General features: G+C 41.4%; 1 protein-coding gene and 1 long non-coding RNA gene across 2 annotated transcripts in view; one reads left to right on the top strand and one right to left on the bottom strand.

The window, feature by feature from the left end:
• Positions 1 to 13,823, top strand: part of LOC124252648 (sodium- and chloride-dependent glycine transporter 2-like) — a 23,146-nt gene extending 9,323 nt beyond the window's left edge. Inside the window, exons 3-15 of the mRNA XM_046686311.1 lie at positions 510 to 641; positions 1,487 to 1,708; positions 2,851 to 3,016; positions 5,563 to 5,701; positions 6,499 to 6,633; positions 7,688 to 7,791; positions 8,323 to 8,447; positions 9,231 to 9,343; positions 10,014 to 10,145; positions 10,644 to 10,743; positions 10,920 to 11,020; positions 11,648 to 11,803; positions 12,659 to 13,823. Of these exons, the coding sequence (XP_046542267.1) occupies positions 510 to 641; positions 1,487 to 1,708; positions 2,851 to 3,016; positions 5,563 to 5,701; positions 6,499 to 6,633; positions 7,688 to 7,791; positions 8,323 to 8,447; positions 9,231 to 9,343; positions 10,014 to 10,145; positions 10,644 to 10,743; positions 10,920 to 11,020; positions 11,648 to 11,803; positions 12,659 to 12,826 (1,793 nt within the window). The 3' untranslated portion in view covers positions 12,827 to 13,823. The remainder of the gene's footprint in view (positions 1 to 509; positions 642 to 1,486; positions 1,709 to 2,850; positions 3,017 to 5,562; positions 5,702 to 6,498; positions 6,634 to 7,687; positions 7,792 to 8,322; positions 8,448 to 9,230; positions 9,344 to 10,013; positions 10,146 to 10,643; positions 10,744 to 10,919; positions 11,021 to 11,647; positions 11,804 to 12,658) is intronic.
• On the bottom strand, positions 12,989 to 16,129 carry LOC124252650. The gene is made up of 2 exons (XR_006891993.1): positions 14,649 to 16,129; positions 12,989 to 14,609 (listed from the first exon to the last, which is right to left on the bottom strand). It is a non-coding gene; the product is annotated as an uncharacterized LOC124252650 (long non-coding RNA).

Genomic DNA, 16,129 nt, shown 5'->3' with positions numbered 1-16,129 from the left:
CGAGATGATATTGCAGGATATATAAACTGACATGACAATGCATGATATATACAACGATATGATATGGTCTATGCAGGATATATATACGGAGATGATATTGCAGGATATATACACCGAGATGATATTGTCCACGCAAGATATATAAACGGAGATGATATTGCAGAATATATACACTGAGATGGCATTGCATGATGTATACAACGAGATGATATGGTCTATGCAGAACACATACTCTGAGAAATGCGCTTAAATGACATCATCAATGTAAGACATATGCATTCTGCTCCCTATATAGGATTTATACACCGATACAAAGAATTTGTTTCCTGTACCATTTAAATATAACTGATCAATGTACATTTGCGACATTATGTCTACTATATACAGTTTCACACTTAGGGGCTGAGTTCTAAGGTGTCATTGTGGAAACTGACACTTGACATGATATGGAAGTTAATGTTTAAGCAGTACCGGGATAGTCCAGTGTGACCCTGTGTGATCTGTTCCAGCTACCTTCCTCATCCCCTACCTCATCATGTTGGTCCTCGCTGGGCTGCCCTTGTTCTACCTGGAGCTCGCCCTGGGACAGTTCGCCTCTGAAGGCCCCATCACGGTGTGGAAGATCAGCCCTGCCTTTACAGGTGAGTTGAACGCGGTTATCGCTTCTACATCTACTACTGCTGCTTGTGGAACTTCTTCTAACGATAAACATGTAATAATTGCACTTGATTATACTAAAGACAGTACAGTAATGGGGGAGAGGAGACGTTCTGAACAACTTGGTGGATTAGAGGTATGGGTAGATTTGGAGCAGCAACTGATTGAAGCGCTGGTACAATGTCGAATGCAGATTTTGACAGCAGCTTTATTTGAACAGCAAGTGTGATTAGAGTTACCGCCCCTTGCTTTTAATAACGAACGTCGCAGGCTTCATCGTGTGAGAAGTTTCGTGATCTGACAGTTTCTTGAATGCTGGAAGTTGCTGTAAAAGAGCCACAGGAGGGCGATTCGAGGCATTTGATTGCATCCTGGGGATTGGATACCTGTCTAGAAGCACGGAAATCATGCAAGCATCTGACAGTATAATGATTCAAGATCCAGATACAAGACATTGGACAGTGGCAAAATTATGGACATTCGTTAGTGCACTGACATATCATCGTGTTGATACTGCCATAATTTTACCTATTGTACGTGTTGTCTTTATTGTCTGTCATGGTTATTTATTGTCTCTCGTGATTGTCTGTATTGTCTGTCATGATTGTCTATATTTTTTTTGTCATTGTTGTGTTGCTGGACTAACATTGCCAGCAATGAAATGTCACATTGTGTTCATTGTGAATGGATCTGGTTATTTATAGTTTTCAGAATTTGGAACTAATTGAAGTCTAGGTTAGCCATTTTGCTTCAATTTCATAATTCACACCATAACACTATGAATACAATACTGTCCAATTTCACTTCTTATCTTTAATGTCCAACACAGGTATTGGTTTCGGCATGTTGACCATCAGCGGCATGGTGTGCATCTACTACAACGTCATCATCATGTACTCCATCTACTACATGTTTGTCAGCTTCGTCAACCTCGACGACACGGTTCCCTGGGAGACGTGCAACAATCCCTGGAACACCTTAGCGTGCAGGAAGAAGGCCTACCCTGATCTGAAAAGCATGGACGAGGAGAACAGAACAATGACATTATTTGGTAAAAGACCGACTAATTGATGCTCTGTTTGTATATACCTTGGTCCCGATCCACAAAGCGTTCGTAACGATGCGACCTATCGTAACGCTATGCTTTATCATGGGATTACGAATGGCGTAAAGCGACGGACGCTTTGTGGATAGAGTCCCTACAATGATACGGTTCCAATAATCAATATGATAATGTTTGACATATTATAAAGCTCACATATATAAGTAAATGCTTATATGTGCAAGGCGTGTTGTCAATGTCAGGAATGTCGGTAGGTCACACGCCAAACGCCTTAACAGATAGATAGATTGTGTTTATTTCCTTCACGATTGAAGATTACAGCTTATTGAACAACGTTATACATGGACACACCTATGATTTATACGGCATCAAGATGTATGTACATAATGTCTACACAATGGAATGAGGTTGCAAAACATGATACCATTTCGGAAAATGGCGTACTATAAGGAACATACAGTCTTTCCATGTTTTAAAATGGAACATCCGACAAACAGTCGGGTACAACTCCAAACATAAAACACATAATGACATCGTCATCATTAGACCACCGACCGGTGAAGGTCCGGGTTAGAATGAACCTTCAGTAACCCATGCTTGTCGTAAGAGGTGACTAACGGGATCGGGTGGTCAGGCTCGCTGGCTTGGTTGACACATGTCATCGGTTCCCAGTTGCGCAGATCGGTGCTCATGTTGTTGATCACTGGATTGTCTGGTCCAGACTCGATTATTTACAGACCGCCGCCATATAGCTGGAATATTGATGAATGCGGCGTAAAACTAAATTGACTCAATCACTCATTAGACTACCAGTCAACAAAGGTATTTACATCAGTGATATCACATAGACTGTCAAACAGTTCATTTCTTTCAAGCATTGTGATAGGGCAGAACATAAGGATGTGTTATGGCAGTGTCATTTGCTACTCTTCCACATTCACCATATTTGATTTTGCTGACACCGAGCTGACAGTGTTGATAAATCTTTAATTCTGCAGGGAGTATGAATAGCTAGTTTAAATATTACACGAAGGCGATCGCATGGTGTGTTGAAACCTGAACTCGTCGAATCCTGAAACATATGTTGCCTTGACAACACAGTTTAGATGTGATATTTCTTCTCACGACAGACGAGATTTACAAGAAGCCATGCGTAGCAGGCCTTCTCAACAACATCTCCGACGTCTACAACACCACCTTCACCAACGTTACCGAGCTCAACTCCACCATGATCCAAAGCGACATCACCAAGGGCTGCATGATCAAGTACACAACGGCCAGTGCAGAATACTGGGAGTGAGAATGTTTTTTCATATAGACGGAGGGGCGGTGGGTAGCCTAGAGGCTAAAGCGATTGCTCGTCACGCCCAAGGCCTTGGCGCGATTCCCCTCTTTGGTACTATGCGTGAAGCCTATTTCTGGTGTCCCACGCCGTGCTGGAATATTGCTAAAAGCCGCGTAAAACTAAGCTCACTCATTCACTCATTTTGTCGGATGTAATGTAGAGGTCAAGCCTATTTGTCCGTCCGTAGTCTACTTGCGTTTTATCTCTAGCATATATCAGGTATGACAACAGCCGATTTCAATTTTGGAGGAAAATTATTACAAGTTCCATCGGCACTGAATGAGAAGTGCAAAAGCAATGCTAATTCAAAGACAAAATTTCATAGGTAGGTACCCAGAATAAATGTTAATACAATGTTATTAACAACGGCACGGCCATTTACAATACTGGGAGTAGATATAGGACGTCAACATAACAGGGTTACCAGTCTACATTATCTACCTAACAGAATCCATTGGGGAAAAAGCAAAATAACTGTGCAAACCATATAACAGTGATTTAGTGAGCGACATTAAGGCAGCTTTAAACAGTGCTTCAGTTACAAAGATACGAGTGTGAGTGAGTGAGTTTAGTTTCCAGCAATATCACGGCGGGGGACACCAGAAATGGGCTCACACATCGTACCCATGTGGGGAATCGAACCCGGGCCTTAGGCGTGACGAGCCAACACTTTAACCCCTGGGCTACCCCACCGCCCCACAAAGATACGAGTGGCGGCGGGTTAGCCTTGTGGTTAAAGTGTTCGCTCGTCTCACCGAAGACGCCCCGTTTGGAACACCAGGTGTCACCATCGATGTTAAGAGATCCACTAATATTGTTTTCACAGTTATTTTGCCCTTTTTGCCCAATGGATTCTGTTAGGATGATACTACAGACTGGTAACACCATTTTGGAACACCGGGTGTTCCAAAATGGTAAACATGTCCTACTCTGCCGGCAGCATTCACCATTCTCATATTTTAACATAAAAAAGTAGGTGTTTATTTGTTGCCTAATGTTGCCCATACGACGACGGCCAGAAAAATACTGCGTTTGAAACCCCACGAGTTTGAAATATGACAGATTTTCTCCGCTGATAAAACCTACACTCGTGCTCACTGCGGGGATTTTAAGAGGGCTTCAACAGAATTTCCTGACATGTCTTATGCTTTTGAGTCCATGCCAACTTTGAGACTGACTGACTGACTGAGTTTAGTTTTACGCCGCTTTTAGCAATATTCCAGCAATATCACGGCGGGGGACACCAGAAATGGGCTTAACACATTGTGCCCATGTGGGGAATCGAACCCGGGTTTTCGGCGTGACGAGCCAACGCTTTAACCACTAGGCTACCCCACCGCCCCCCAACTTTGAGACGGTGAAGGTGAAAGTAATAACGTATCATTAATACCCTACACACGAGAACCCGATGTTTCATAAATGGGAGGTAACTTATGACGCTCTGACTGCTCGGATAGTTCTGCGTCATATAATCGACACCCGAAGTTAACATTCTTTAACCGAAAATTAGCGAACCCACGGTAGGATTCAACTCTAACAATAAATTGAAGTTTCCAAATAGAGTTGGTCGAAGTGAATTATGTTTCCAAGTTTATATTCTGGTTATCGATAAATGATATACCACAAACGTTTATCATTTTTGAAGGTTTCGGCCTAATTCCTCCTCCCCGAGCCGATATTGGTAACACCCTAGTACCAACTGTTTGAACACGGATTACAGCTGTTGTTATTGATGTGGAAGTGATACAGGAAAACAGTCATCTGAGAGTGTGAATGGATATGTATGATTTTACGCCGCTTACAGCAATATTCCAGCAATGTCACCGCGGGGACACCAGAGTTGTGACCAGGACATGGGGGGAATCCCAGGAAGTCAGGAACCTTAAACCAATGTCATCAAATCGTACGAATAGGTCGGAAGTAGAGATCGATAACGTTGCAACAAAGATGTAGTTTAAACAACTGATGACTGATTTGTTGACGAAAAAAATGGAAAGAAATGAATAAAGGGCAAAGAAATAAGACAACTGATAAACATTTGTTGTCTCAGTTCAAGGTGTCAACCCGTGAAGATCTGGGTTAGAATCGGTCCACAGCAACCCATGCTTGTCTAAAGAGGCCACTAAGAGGATCGGGTTGTCAGGCTCGCTGACATATGTCATCGTATCCCAATTGTGAAGATCGATGCTCAAGATGTTGATCACTGGATTGTCTGGTCCAGACTCGATCATTGATAGATCATCGCCATTTAGCTGAAATATTGTTGAGTTCGGCGTCCCAAACATCCCGTTTTTTAGTCAATAAAGGGGGATAACTCTTCTGAGCTTATTTGTCAGGATTTGCAGTTTGCAGATTCTCCACAGTGATGGTTGATCTGAACTGATGTTTACACGAGCGTGCTGACAATGCCATGTGTAAGACTTATGTAAATATAATATTTTGTGTTACGATGGAAACAAGATTCACACACATAACTGGAATGACATTCCTCTTGCAGACGCTACGTCCTCCGTGTTCACGAAGCTGATGGTTTTGAAGACATGGGCGGCTTCAGTTTGAAGAACGCCGTCACTCTGTTCTTCGCCTGGATCCTTATCTTCTTCTGTCTCATGAAGGGAGTCAAGTCATCTGGCAAGGTAAATGGACGTGATCAACTGCGGTTACGACGCTACATAAGCCACAATAGCCTTATCGTCCGCTTGTTCTCTAATCGTTAGAGGGGCGGTGGGTTAGCCTAGTGGTTAAAGTGTTCGACCCGGGTTCGATTTCCCACATGGGTGCAATGTGTGAAGCCCATTTCTAGTGTTCTCGGCCGTGATATTGCTGGAATATTGCTAAAAGCCGCGTAAAACTAACCTCACTCAATCATTCACTCATATTGTCGGACGTAATGTAGAGGTCAGGCTTATTTGTCCGCCCAGAGTCTACTTGCATTCTATCTCTAACACATATCAGGCATGAGAACAGTCATTTTGGAGGCAATTATTATAAGTTCCATCGGCACTGAATGCCATGTGCAAAGCAATGCTCAATAAAAGACAAAAATTCATAGGAAGGTACCCAGAATAAATTTAATAAAATCATATTAATATACACACGGCCGTTTACAACACTGGGAGTAGATATAGGACGTCAACATATGAGGGTTACCAGTCTATGGTATCAACCTGACAGAATTCATTGGGCAAAAAAAGGCAAAATATTACTGGATCTCTTAACATCGATGGTGACACATGGTGTTCCAAACGGGGCGTCTTCGGTGAGACGAGCGAACACTTTAACCACAAGGCTACCCCACCGCCACACGTCTCTTTGTAACTGAAGCACTGTTTAAAGCGGCCTTAATCCCACTCACTAAATCACCTTTTTCTCACTGTCTAATGCTGCTAAATGCGGCATAAAGCAGCATTCATCCCCCCTGCATGTGTTCCAGGTCGTGTACTTCACCGCCACCTTCCCCTACGTCATCCTGATCGTCCTTCTGATCCGAGGCCTCACCCTGCCCGGATATGAGAAGGGGATCGAGTTTTACATGATTCCCGTCCCAGAGAAGCTGAAGAACGCTAAGGTGAGAGTTCATCTTATTCAGGGCTGTGTACAATACTAGAGTCTATATGTATCCCCACATCCCAATCCGTAGTCTGTATGTAACTCCGTCTCTCAAACCGTTCTGTGTATGTAACTCCGTGTTCCAATCCATTGCCTATATGCAACTCTGCGTCAATTTATGCAGTTCTTATATAAGTCTTTATATGGTCAATAAATACTCACGAGTCTCAATCAACCGTCTTTATGTATCTCTTCGTTCCATTCCGCAGTTTGTATGTAACCCATTTTCTAGCTACAAAGTACATACGTAACTGCCCGTCTATATCCATTGTTCAAACACGTTAATTAATCCACCGTCTGTTTATGTATGGAGGTAAAGTTGTAACGGGAGTCCTGGGTTGTTTCTCCAGATCAGCATAGAACTGGAAGCTTGCAGCTGTTCATGATGGCATAATACAGCCGAACAATCCCGTTTGTATCCTATATTCGTTGGTTTCACATTACTTTTCAACTCGCTGTGCGCATGCCTATACTTTTCAAAAATTGATGTACCATTTTGGCTGCAATTCCATCTGAGATGTGTTTGTTTAGTTGTGAGAAGGGGATGTGCAGGAAGGACGGTGGTGGTGAGATGTCTTTACACAAGAGCTTGTGAACATAAATTAAGCTATTTAAATAACTAATCCTGGCTTTTGTTTCATAAATCAATTGGGATGAGTTGCATTTGACATAAAACTAGATATTTGTTTTGATTTTTGTTTTAGTTAGAGTGTGTTTACACTCGGTAAAGCATACGACAAAACCGCAAGTTGGCCAGTGAATATTTTTAACACGCTCTGCGCATGCGCACAGCGAGTCGAAATATTAATGTGTAACCAACGAATATGGCAATCTCCAAAAAACTGTAATTGTGTTTCATTACTCAGGACTTACGTTTATACTCGTAGCTCACAGTGTCAATCACTGGATTGTCTGGTCAAGACTGAGTGCGGCATTAAACAACACAGAAACGTGCACCTGGCATCTAGTTTTCATAGTTGAATGTTACAGCTGTTCATTGTTCTTGTGTGTAGGTATGGGGAGATGCAGCCTCCCAGATCTTCTACTCTCTTGGGCCAGCATGGGGTGGTTTGCTCACCATGAGCAGCTACAACAAGTTCAAGAACAATTGCCAACGGTGAGTCCAGGTTCGAATCCCTCCCCACTCTGACCTGTGCATGTACAACTGCTCTCGTTTGTGTGGACATCTCATTGTAACTACTTGAAAGAAATTGGTCTGTATCATAAATTTTAAATCGTTCTGTGTATAACTATTTTGGTTTTAAGTTTGATGTAATGGTGTTTGTAATTCATATTGTAATGTTGAAATGTATATTTAAATAATATGTATATATATTCCCTGTCTTTGTATATATGTTGGACGATTGTATATGTGTAGGGGCGGTGGGGTAGCCTAGTGGTTAAAGCGTTGGCTCGTCACGCCAAAGACCCGGGTTCGATTCCCCACATGGGCACAATGTGTTAAGCCCATTTCTGGTGTCCCCCGCCGTGATATTGCTGGAATATTGCTAAAAGCGGCGTAAAACTAAACTCAGTCAGTCAGTCAGTATATGTGTAGACTTGGTCTCGTGGCTATATGGCTGAAATAATGATCACGCGACGTCCGATGTTAACTCACTCACGTGTGGCCGTGATGATGTCGTTGCAGGGACGCCGTTATAGTCGCGTTGATCAACTGTGGAACTAGTATCTTTGCCGGGTTTGCCATCTTCTCACTGCTTGGGTTCATGGCTCACATCACCAACAGACCAGTGGAGAGCGTTGTTGACTCAGGTAAGGTGTTCACCACTACTGTAGATGTATTCAAATTATGGTCGTGCCCACACATTTACAATATAGTCCTGTATGATAATATATACCCAGACTTTACACTACGACCATCACAAGGTTGGGAGAGTTACACACTCATTGATTCGGTATATTTGGCCGATTTGCATAGATATGATCCCATACACACCGAGACGTTCAGGGGCTCTTTGTATAAATAACATTGTAGAAAATACTTGTAAAATTTAGAATATACAAGGGTGACAGATATATTCCACACGACATCAGTTAATACACACACAATCGTCAAGACAGGCCACAATAATCACACACAATCGTCAAGACAGGCCACAATAATCACACACAATCGTCAAGACAGGCCACAATAATCACACACAATCGTCAACACAGGCCACAATCGTCAACACAGGCCACAATAATCACACACAATCGTCAACACAGGCCACAATAATCAATACACACCACAACCGAGAACACAAACCACAAGAGTCAACGCACAAGACACACTGGCCTCACCCTTGACATCACCTCGGGTCGTGGGTTCTAATTCCAGAATCGCGATGATCCGGACCCTTGGTGTCAGATGACTGAACCCATGCTCATGTGTTACACCGAAGTGGTGCACGTCTAGGACATCACATACATATTATCAGTTTAGTTTGTGAAACACGCTCAAAGGGCCGTGCAGCCTCAGTCACTGCACGAAAAGTATTAGTTTTCAATTAATTTATAAAGATTATTTACAAAGTGTTATTTCCTTTCAAATAGGTCCAGGCTTAGCGTTCATTGCTTACCCAGAAGGCATTGCACAACTTCCGGTGTCTTCCGTTTGGGCGTTCCTGTTCTTCTTCATGTTGCTAACACTGGGACTTGACAGTCAGGTACCACCTCGTCATCACTTACTCTAAAACACGTAGTACCTCGCAGTTGCCACTGCTCTAAATATCTACATCCTGGAATAAAGAAAGGGACATAACTCTAACACGGTTACGTTAGACCGGATAACGGTTAACCCGAAAGATTTTAATGGGAATGTGTGGGAATGTGTGGGTTTTTTTCATTTAGATATGGTAAATACCAAAGTTTTTGAAATCTGTGGATCATAACGGCTATGCTGAAACACTGACATCCAAATGAAAGGAGGTGCAAGAGCAAGATCCTCCCATCATCTGAAAATGTGAAATATTAAGTTCTTTGTTCTTCATTATAGGATGCTTGCCATCTGCTTCGAGCTGATTATCTTAGGATTTGCGGAATGGCCTGATGAAATGTTTTGTGAAGTCATTATAATATTGAGTAATAATAGAACTTGTACTATCAATGGCTAAAGTCATGTCAGTTATAATATACATTTTCTTGAGCTCAGAGAGCATTTCGTCTCTTGCATGTACGTCAAATACAACCAGGCATAACTGTGGCATGTAAATAGATTTTGACACACAAACTCTCGAGTTCTATTCCTAACATCAGTACAATAGGGCATCATTCTTCTGATATCTCCTGTGGCGATATAGCTGGACTACAGCTCACCAACCCCCTCTCTATCCACAGTTCGTTATGATGGAGACCGTCATCAGTGGAATCTCTGACGTCTTCCCGAAGTTCCTCCGGAAACACAAGACACTTTTCACACTCTTCTGTTGCCTCGTTGGTTTCATTCTGGGACTGCCACAAGTCACAAAGGTAAGTCCTAACTCACGGAATCTATAAAAGTGCTGTTTCAAGTCACAAAGGTAAGTCCTAACTCACGGAATCTATAAAAGTTCTGTTTCAAGTCACAAAGGTAAGTGGTAACTCACGGAATCTATAAAAGTGCTGTCTCAAGTCACAAAGGTAAGTCCTAACTCACGGAATCTATAAAAGTGATGTCTCAAGTCACAAAGGTAAGTCCTAACTCACGGAATCTATAAAAATGCTGCCTCAAGTCACAAAGGTAAATCCTTACTCACGGAATCTATAAAAGTGCTGCCTCAAGTTATAATGGTCGTTAGATTCGTTAGAACTATCGTTTTGTGTGACCTGATACTCATCCGACACAGGAGGTGTGTAGGGGCTCCCTTATCTTGATGGAATATGACGTATGCGAGGCTGAAGCCTTGTGTTATATTATTATCATTTTACTATCTATAGCAGGATGATACAGTTATACACACATACAATATATACCCGTTTATCCGGTAGGGTGGAATCTACATGCTACAACTGATGGACTGGTATTCTGGCAGCTACAACCTGATGCTGGTGGCTCTGGCGGAGATAATATGCATCATGTATGTCTATGGTGAGTGACAAGTAGAAGCAAGGAAATGTAAATGTGAATACACTTGATTGCAAATTGAAGTCTTCGTCGCTCAAACGTCACGCAAATTAACTACGCCCTGTTTAATCGATGTCGCCCTGTAGTACTGTCAGTTGTGGAACGTTGTTCTTTGTTATCCTTATGTTGATTTTCCCCAGGCTACAAGAACTTCATGAGTGACATCGAGATGATGGTCGGCAGCAAGCCCAACATCTACTGGCTCGCCAACTGGCTTTTTCTCACGCCTGTGGTTATTGTGGTAAGCAGTGGTATAATCGTGTAACCTACCTATGTGTATTATACCAGATGGGTCACGTCATCTCATGTCTCCAGAATTTTAATCGGATTTTCCTGATTTACTTAATTCATCTTCAGGTATCCACTGCCCTTCTCGCTGTTAGAGTTAATCCCGTCTCCATCTTACACCGCCCTTCTCAATGTTCTAGTTTACCAGTCTGTTAAGCTATGTTACACTGCCCTTCTCGCTGTTCAACTTCGTGTCGTCTGCTAACCAATCTTACACCGCCCTTCTCGCTGTTCAAGTTCATCTCGTCTGCCCACCCTTGTTACTCTGCCCTTCTCAATCTTCAAGGTCATCTCGTCTGCTAACCCATCTTACACTGTCCTTCTCTCGGTTCAACTTAATCTCGTCTGCTAAGCCATGTTACACTTCCCTTCTCTCTGTTCAGCTTCATCTCGTCTGCTAACCCATGTTACACTGCCCTTCTCGCTGTTCTAGTTCATCTTGTCTGCTAACCCATGCTACACCTCCCTTCTCTCTGTTCAGCTTCATCTCGTCTGCTAACCCATGTTACACTGCCCTTCTCGCTGTTCTAGTTCATCTCGTCTGCTAACCCATGTTACACTGCCCTTCTCACTGTTCTAGTTCATCGTGGTGATGTCGGCCACCCAGTACATCCCTGCCTACTACGGAGACTATGTGTTCCCCGACTGGGCCCAGGGCCTCGGATGGTGCATGGTCGTGTCGCCAATCCTCTGGATCATCATCATCATGATCATTCAGATCATCCGGTTAGGACCGGTGAGTATAAACGACGCAGTTCATCTAAGACGAACTCGTACTTGATTCCAGTTAAAAACTATGATAATAATAATAATAATTAATCCATTTATACCGGCTAAATTCACACCGACAGCATGCTCACAGCACAGGATTAATGTTATGAAATTCTGTGTGAGTGACCCAAAACCTTTCCATAATGATACTAAACTGTACCATTCCAGGTGTATCTCATTCATTACTTGTGTAGGCCCACGACTCATGTACTATTGAAGGCACACTAAAGAAACTATGGCCATGCGGCGATTCATTGTGAGATGCAAAATATGGCAGTATTTCAAATTAAAGATATTTCTTGGATAGGCATTAGACTATTAAACTTAGACTGTATTATGAGCATGCGTTTCTGGATTTCTATCAAAAAGTGATGATGCCATGTAAAACATGGTCAATATGAAAAATGCATCGGATATAATGTTTGCCACTGATGTGTCAAGTTTAGAAATATTCCATACGTTGATCAATTCTGTATGTCTACCATAAAACGTTTCGAAACTTTTATTGAGGCCTTTAATGTTATAACCCTGATCAAACACACACTGAGCAACTGCATCGTGAGTTCTCAAGGCTCAGTAAATAATACTGTTACATGGCCACCTCCATGTTAAGGTGCATTTTAGGTAAAGTAGCTTGTTTTGCCAAATGTTTAAATATGCATGGAAAAATATGTCAAATAACCAAAGTAATTTAGAATCATCTTTCACCGCTGAAGATGCAGTGAACTAGGAACAGATTAAAAGGCTAGCCACCTTCACCTGCTGTACGTCACTTTCATCTCACTGGGTGTTTAATATACACTACCGTGTTTTTATCTAGGCCAAAGCTTTCAAGGCAACGCCGAGTTGGGGACCCGCTAATCCAGAGGACAGGACCGGCAGATACGCCACCACCACAACCTTCGACAGCGTCATCACGGAAAAGCCACCATTGCCTTACACAAATGGAGGATCCGATAACCCAGTGTTCTACAGCGAAAAGCTGTGATATAAGAATTCCAGAGAGACACCAGGAAAGGACCATTGTCCTGGACTCAAAGAAAGGTCAATATCCAATCCAGGCGACTTATTTGAATGATACCTGGTGGGTTATCTCCCTTCTCCACGCTGTACTCACTTCTTGCTCATTTTTCGTTTTTATTCCTTTTACTTTGTAATACTCAATGTCATCTCAGTAACCTTGTACAGGTACACATGTACTGATTTCAAGTTACATGTCCGTCAAAATTGTCAATTTCAGGAGAGAACAAAACTTTAATTGACTTCAGTCACGATTTGGTTTGTAAAACATTTAGATGTCTACATGAGGTTCCCAATTCCCGACGTTGTCAATTCTATTGTGTTTGATTATACAGATTTACAATACTAGGGCTAAACGTGTAACAGTTTGGTAAGTCAGTGTCCTGGGTGTTCTCTCAGCATGATGGGACTTGATAGACTTACAAACAGAACACAACACTGACACGCTCGAATATAACTGTAACTCGAATATAACAGTACAATGACAAGGCTAACAACGATGGAACATATCCTGTCATAACTGTTGCTATGTGAACCTCGAATATTTTCCAACCCCGTTTCTACCATATGTCACGTTTCTTATTCAGGCTGACATGTCCGTGTCTTTTGTAGAGTAGTATTACAACATGTCTAATGGTTGGCAAATGTATTTACAACTCTAAGTTTATTTTTATGAACATAATTTTTATGCGTACTTGACGCTATCTACCAGAGGATTAATCACGAGATTTCTTTCGTCCATTATCATGTTGTTTACATATCAGTAACACTCTGTGACAGCTTCCCTGAAACAAATGTTCGTTTTTTTTAAATACATCAAATGACACTATTTATGTTTATTGTGATTTGTAATTCTACGTTCTATAAAAACATGATTGTCATGATTGACACTGTAATTTGTATACGTCTGTCTAATTGTTTTATAAATTTAAAAATATTTTGTAAGAAAAGTCATTGTCAACAAATGTTGTTTTTTCTTTTTCATCTTACTCATAAACTTTGTACCACAAGTCGACAAAAGGCTCAATGAATCAAACCAAGTTATCTCAAATGGATAAAACTGGGCTCAAGAAAAGCGCGTTTATCACCGAGGGATTTCACCTGGAGTAATAACGAGACGCATACCCTGACAAGGGAGACAACTCCACCATTACTTCCAGTCGGTTCTAACCAACGATACTTTACATGATGAAACTGGAGATCAAGGCCAGTATTTGTTACCATCGAAGCCCGTAAACATCTCCAACATATTTCGTCGATGAACATCAACAATCACCACCATCGTACACATTTAATTGTTTGTCTTTCACAAAAAAAATGAAATTGACAAAACAGAAACGGGAACTAACAAAATATTGTCGAAAACAACTACCATTGGCTCAACCGTATGCCACGATAGGATTTCCCTGGGATAAAGTTGCTTGTGGAGAATACAATCCCACTAACTGTGCACAGAACGTCGTAAGTGATAGATCAGATAGACTTATGTCAACGTAACGGCAAAGTATTTCCAACATGCCAATTACGAATTTGTAAAAGAAATTATCAGCTACAATGTCTTGGGGACACAACATGCTCTTGCATAACAGTATCATGTTTAGACATTCAAGATTAGTATAGAGATGTCCAAACAAGCTCCAAGTGTAGAGCAGTCCAATTATAGGTACATATGCAAGCACCGGGTATAGCGTAATTCAAATATTACAGATACCTGGACAAGCTCTGTTGAAGAACAGACCACTTAAAGATACCTAACAAATTCCCGTGAAGAACAGACCATTTATAGATACCTAAACAAATTCCTGTGAAGAACAGACCACTTATAGATACCGAGACAAGCCCATGTTGAAGAACAGACCACTTATAGATACCGAGACAAGCCCATGTTGAAGAACAGACCACTTATAGATGGTTAGACAAACTCCTGGTGTAGAGTAGGTCAACCCATCCGCTGTTTTTCGTCATGTGAAATGTTTACCTAAACCCTATCCTCTAAAAAACACATGCCCAAGTTTAATGCATGAAAATATCCATTGTCATTGTGTATAAAAGACAATACAACACCTGAACAATACCCCACGTTTATTGCCCAAGGCTATGGTGTGCTAAGTACACTTCACACAGGCCAAGAGAATTTCTTCACAATGAGGTACATCTACCACAGGCTACATTAGTTAGACATGACTTAGCAAAACCTATTCTTTCTTGTCGCCTGTCAACGCTTGCTCTATTTGAAAGGAATGTGCAAACGCAACGCTTGAGTGCACCGCTAGCTATCTGCCCAGGAGAGCCCCCTTCACACTTGAGTGGTTGCAACAAGGCCTCATATATTTTCCTATACCCTCAAACCTATATTACATATGCATAATACCAGTTGAATATATGAATTTCAGCCACCCCTTTAAACCTGAACAAATAACAATATCCTTTATGTCGGTGAAACCAGTACCTGTGTATCGTATGATCTGACTCAATATTGACAGTAGACGTAAACAATGATATAAATAGCCCCATATACTTTCAACAGCCTCTAAAGCCACGCAAGAAACACATGGACAACCCTCCAAGGTCACTTGCCGTAGGGAGGCGTGTCATCGCAGACAGTACATACATAGTATAGTATAGAGGGGGTTAGAGTACAGTCCATGGTTCTGACCGGTCACATGTACTGTACATGAACCATTTAGTTGTATACCAGGACAACAGTAAATTTTGAGATGTAATGTTGTTTTTAACGTGACATAAGAAATAGAGACGTGCGAGCACGTTTGATGCTAAATTACCTGTAACAATGACAGGAGTTCGTTGTGTTTTTAACAAAACACCTGACATGTATTCTATTTACAGGATGTGGGAGAATAGGTTATTGTCGACCTTGTTGACCAGGGTCGAAGTTGTACACTCAATTAAGAACCAGTGAATTATATATGATGTTTATTAAAAGATTTTTATTTTTTATTTTTCATGGTTTCAATTTTACAATTCTGTTTGTCATTGGCAACAGTTACATATACACAATTTGACATACATGAGGTACACAAGATACATTGATCCTTTACGATGTACAGACAATGAGGTAAAGTCACATAAATCAACTTTTCAATGTACCATGTATTGATGACCAGAATTTAACAAATATATCGTTTTCACCAGAAACTAAAACTATAAATTTTTAATGTCGTAATACTGCTTAATTTTGCCTAGTATATATCGGACATTCGGAAAATTTCGTATATGACTGAGTGAGTGACTTTAGTTTCACGCCGGTTTT

Source organism: Haliotis rubra, unplaced genomic scaffold (genome assembly GCF_003918875.1).
Source record: "Haliotis rubra isolate DU_JTF1 unplaced genomic scaffold, ASM391887v1 Scf520, whole genome shotgun sequence".
Lineage (NCBI taxonomy): Eukaryota > Metazoa > Mollusca > Gastropoda > Lepetellida > Haliotidae > Haliotis > Haliotis rubra.
This window is presented reverse-complemented; position numbering and strand designations above follow the sequence as displayed.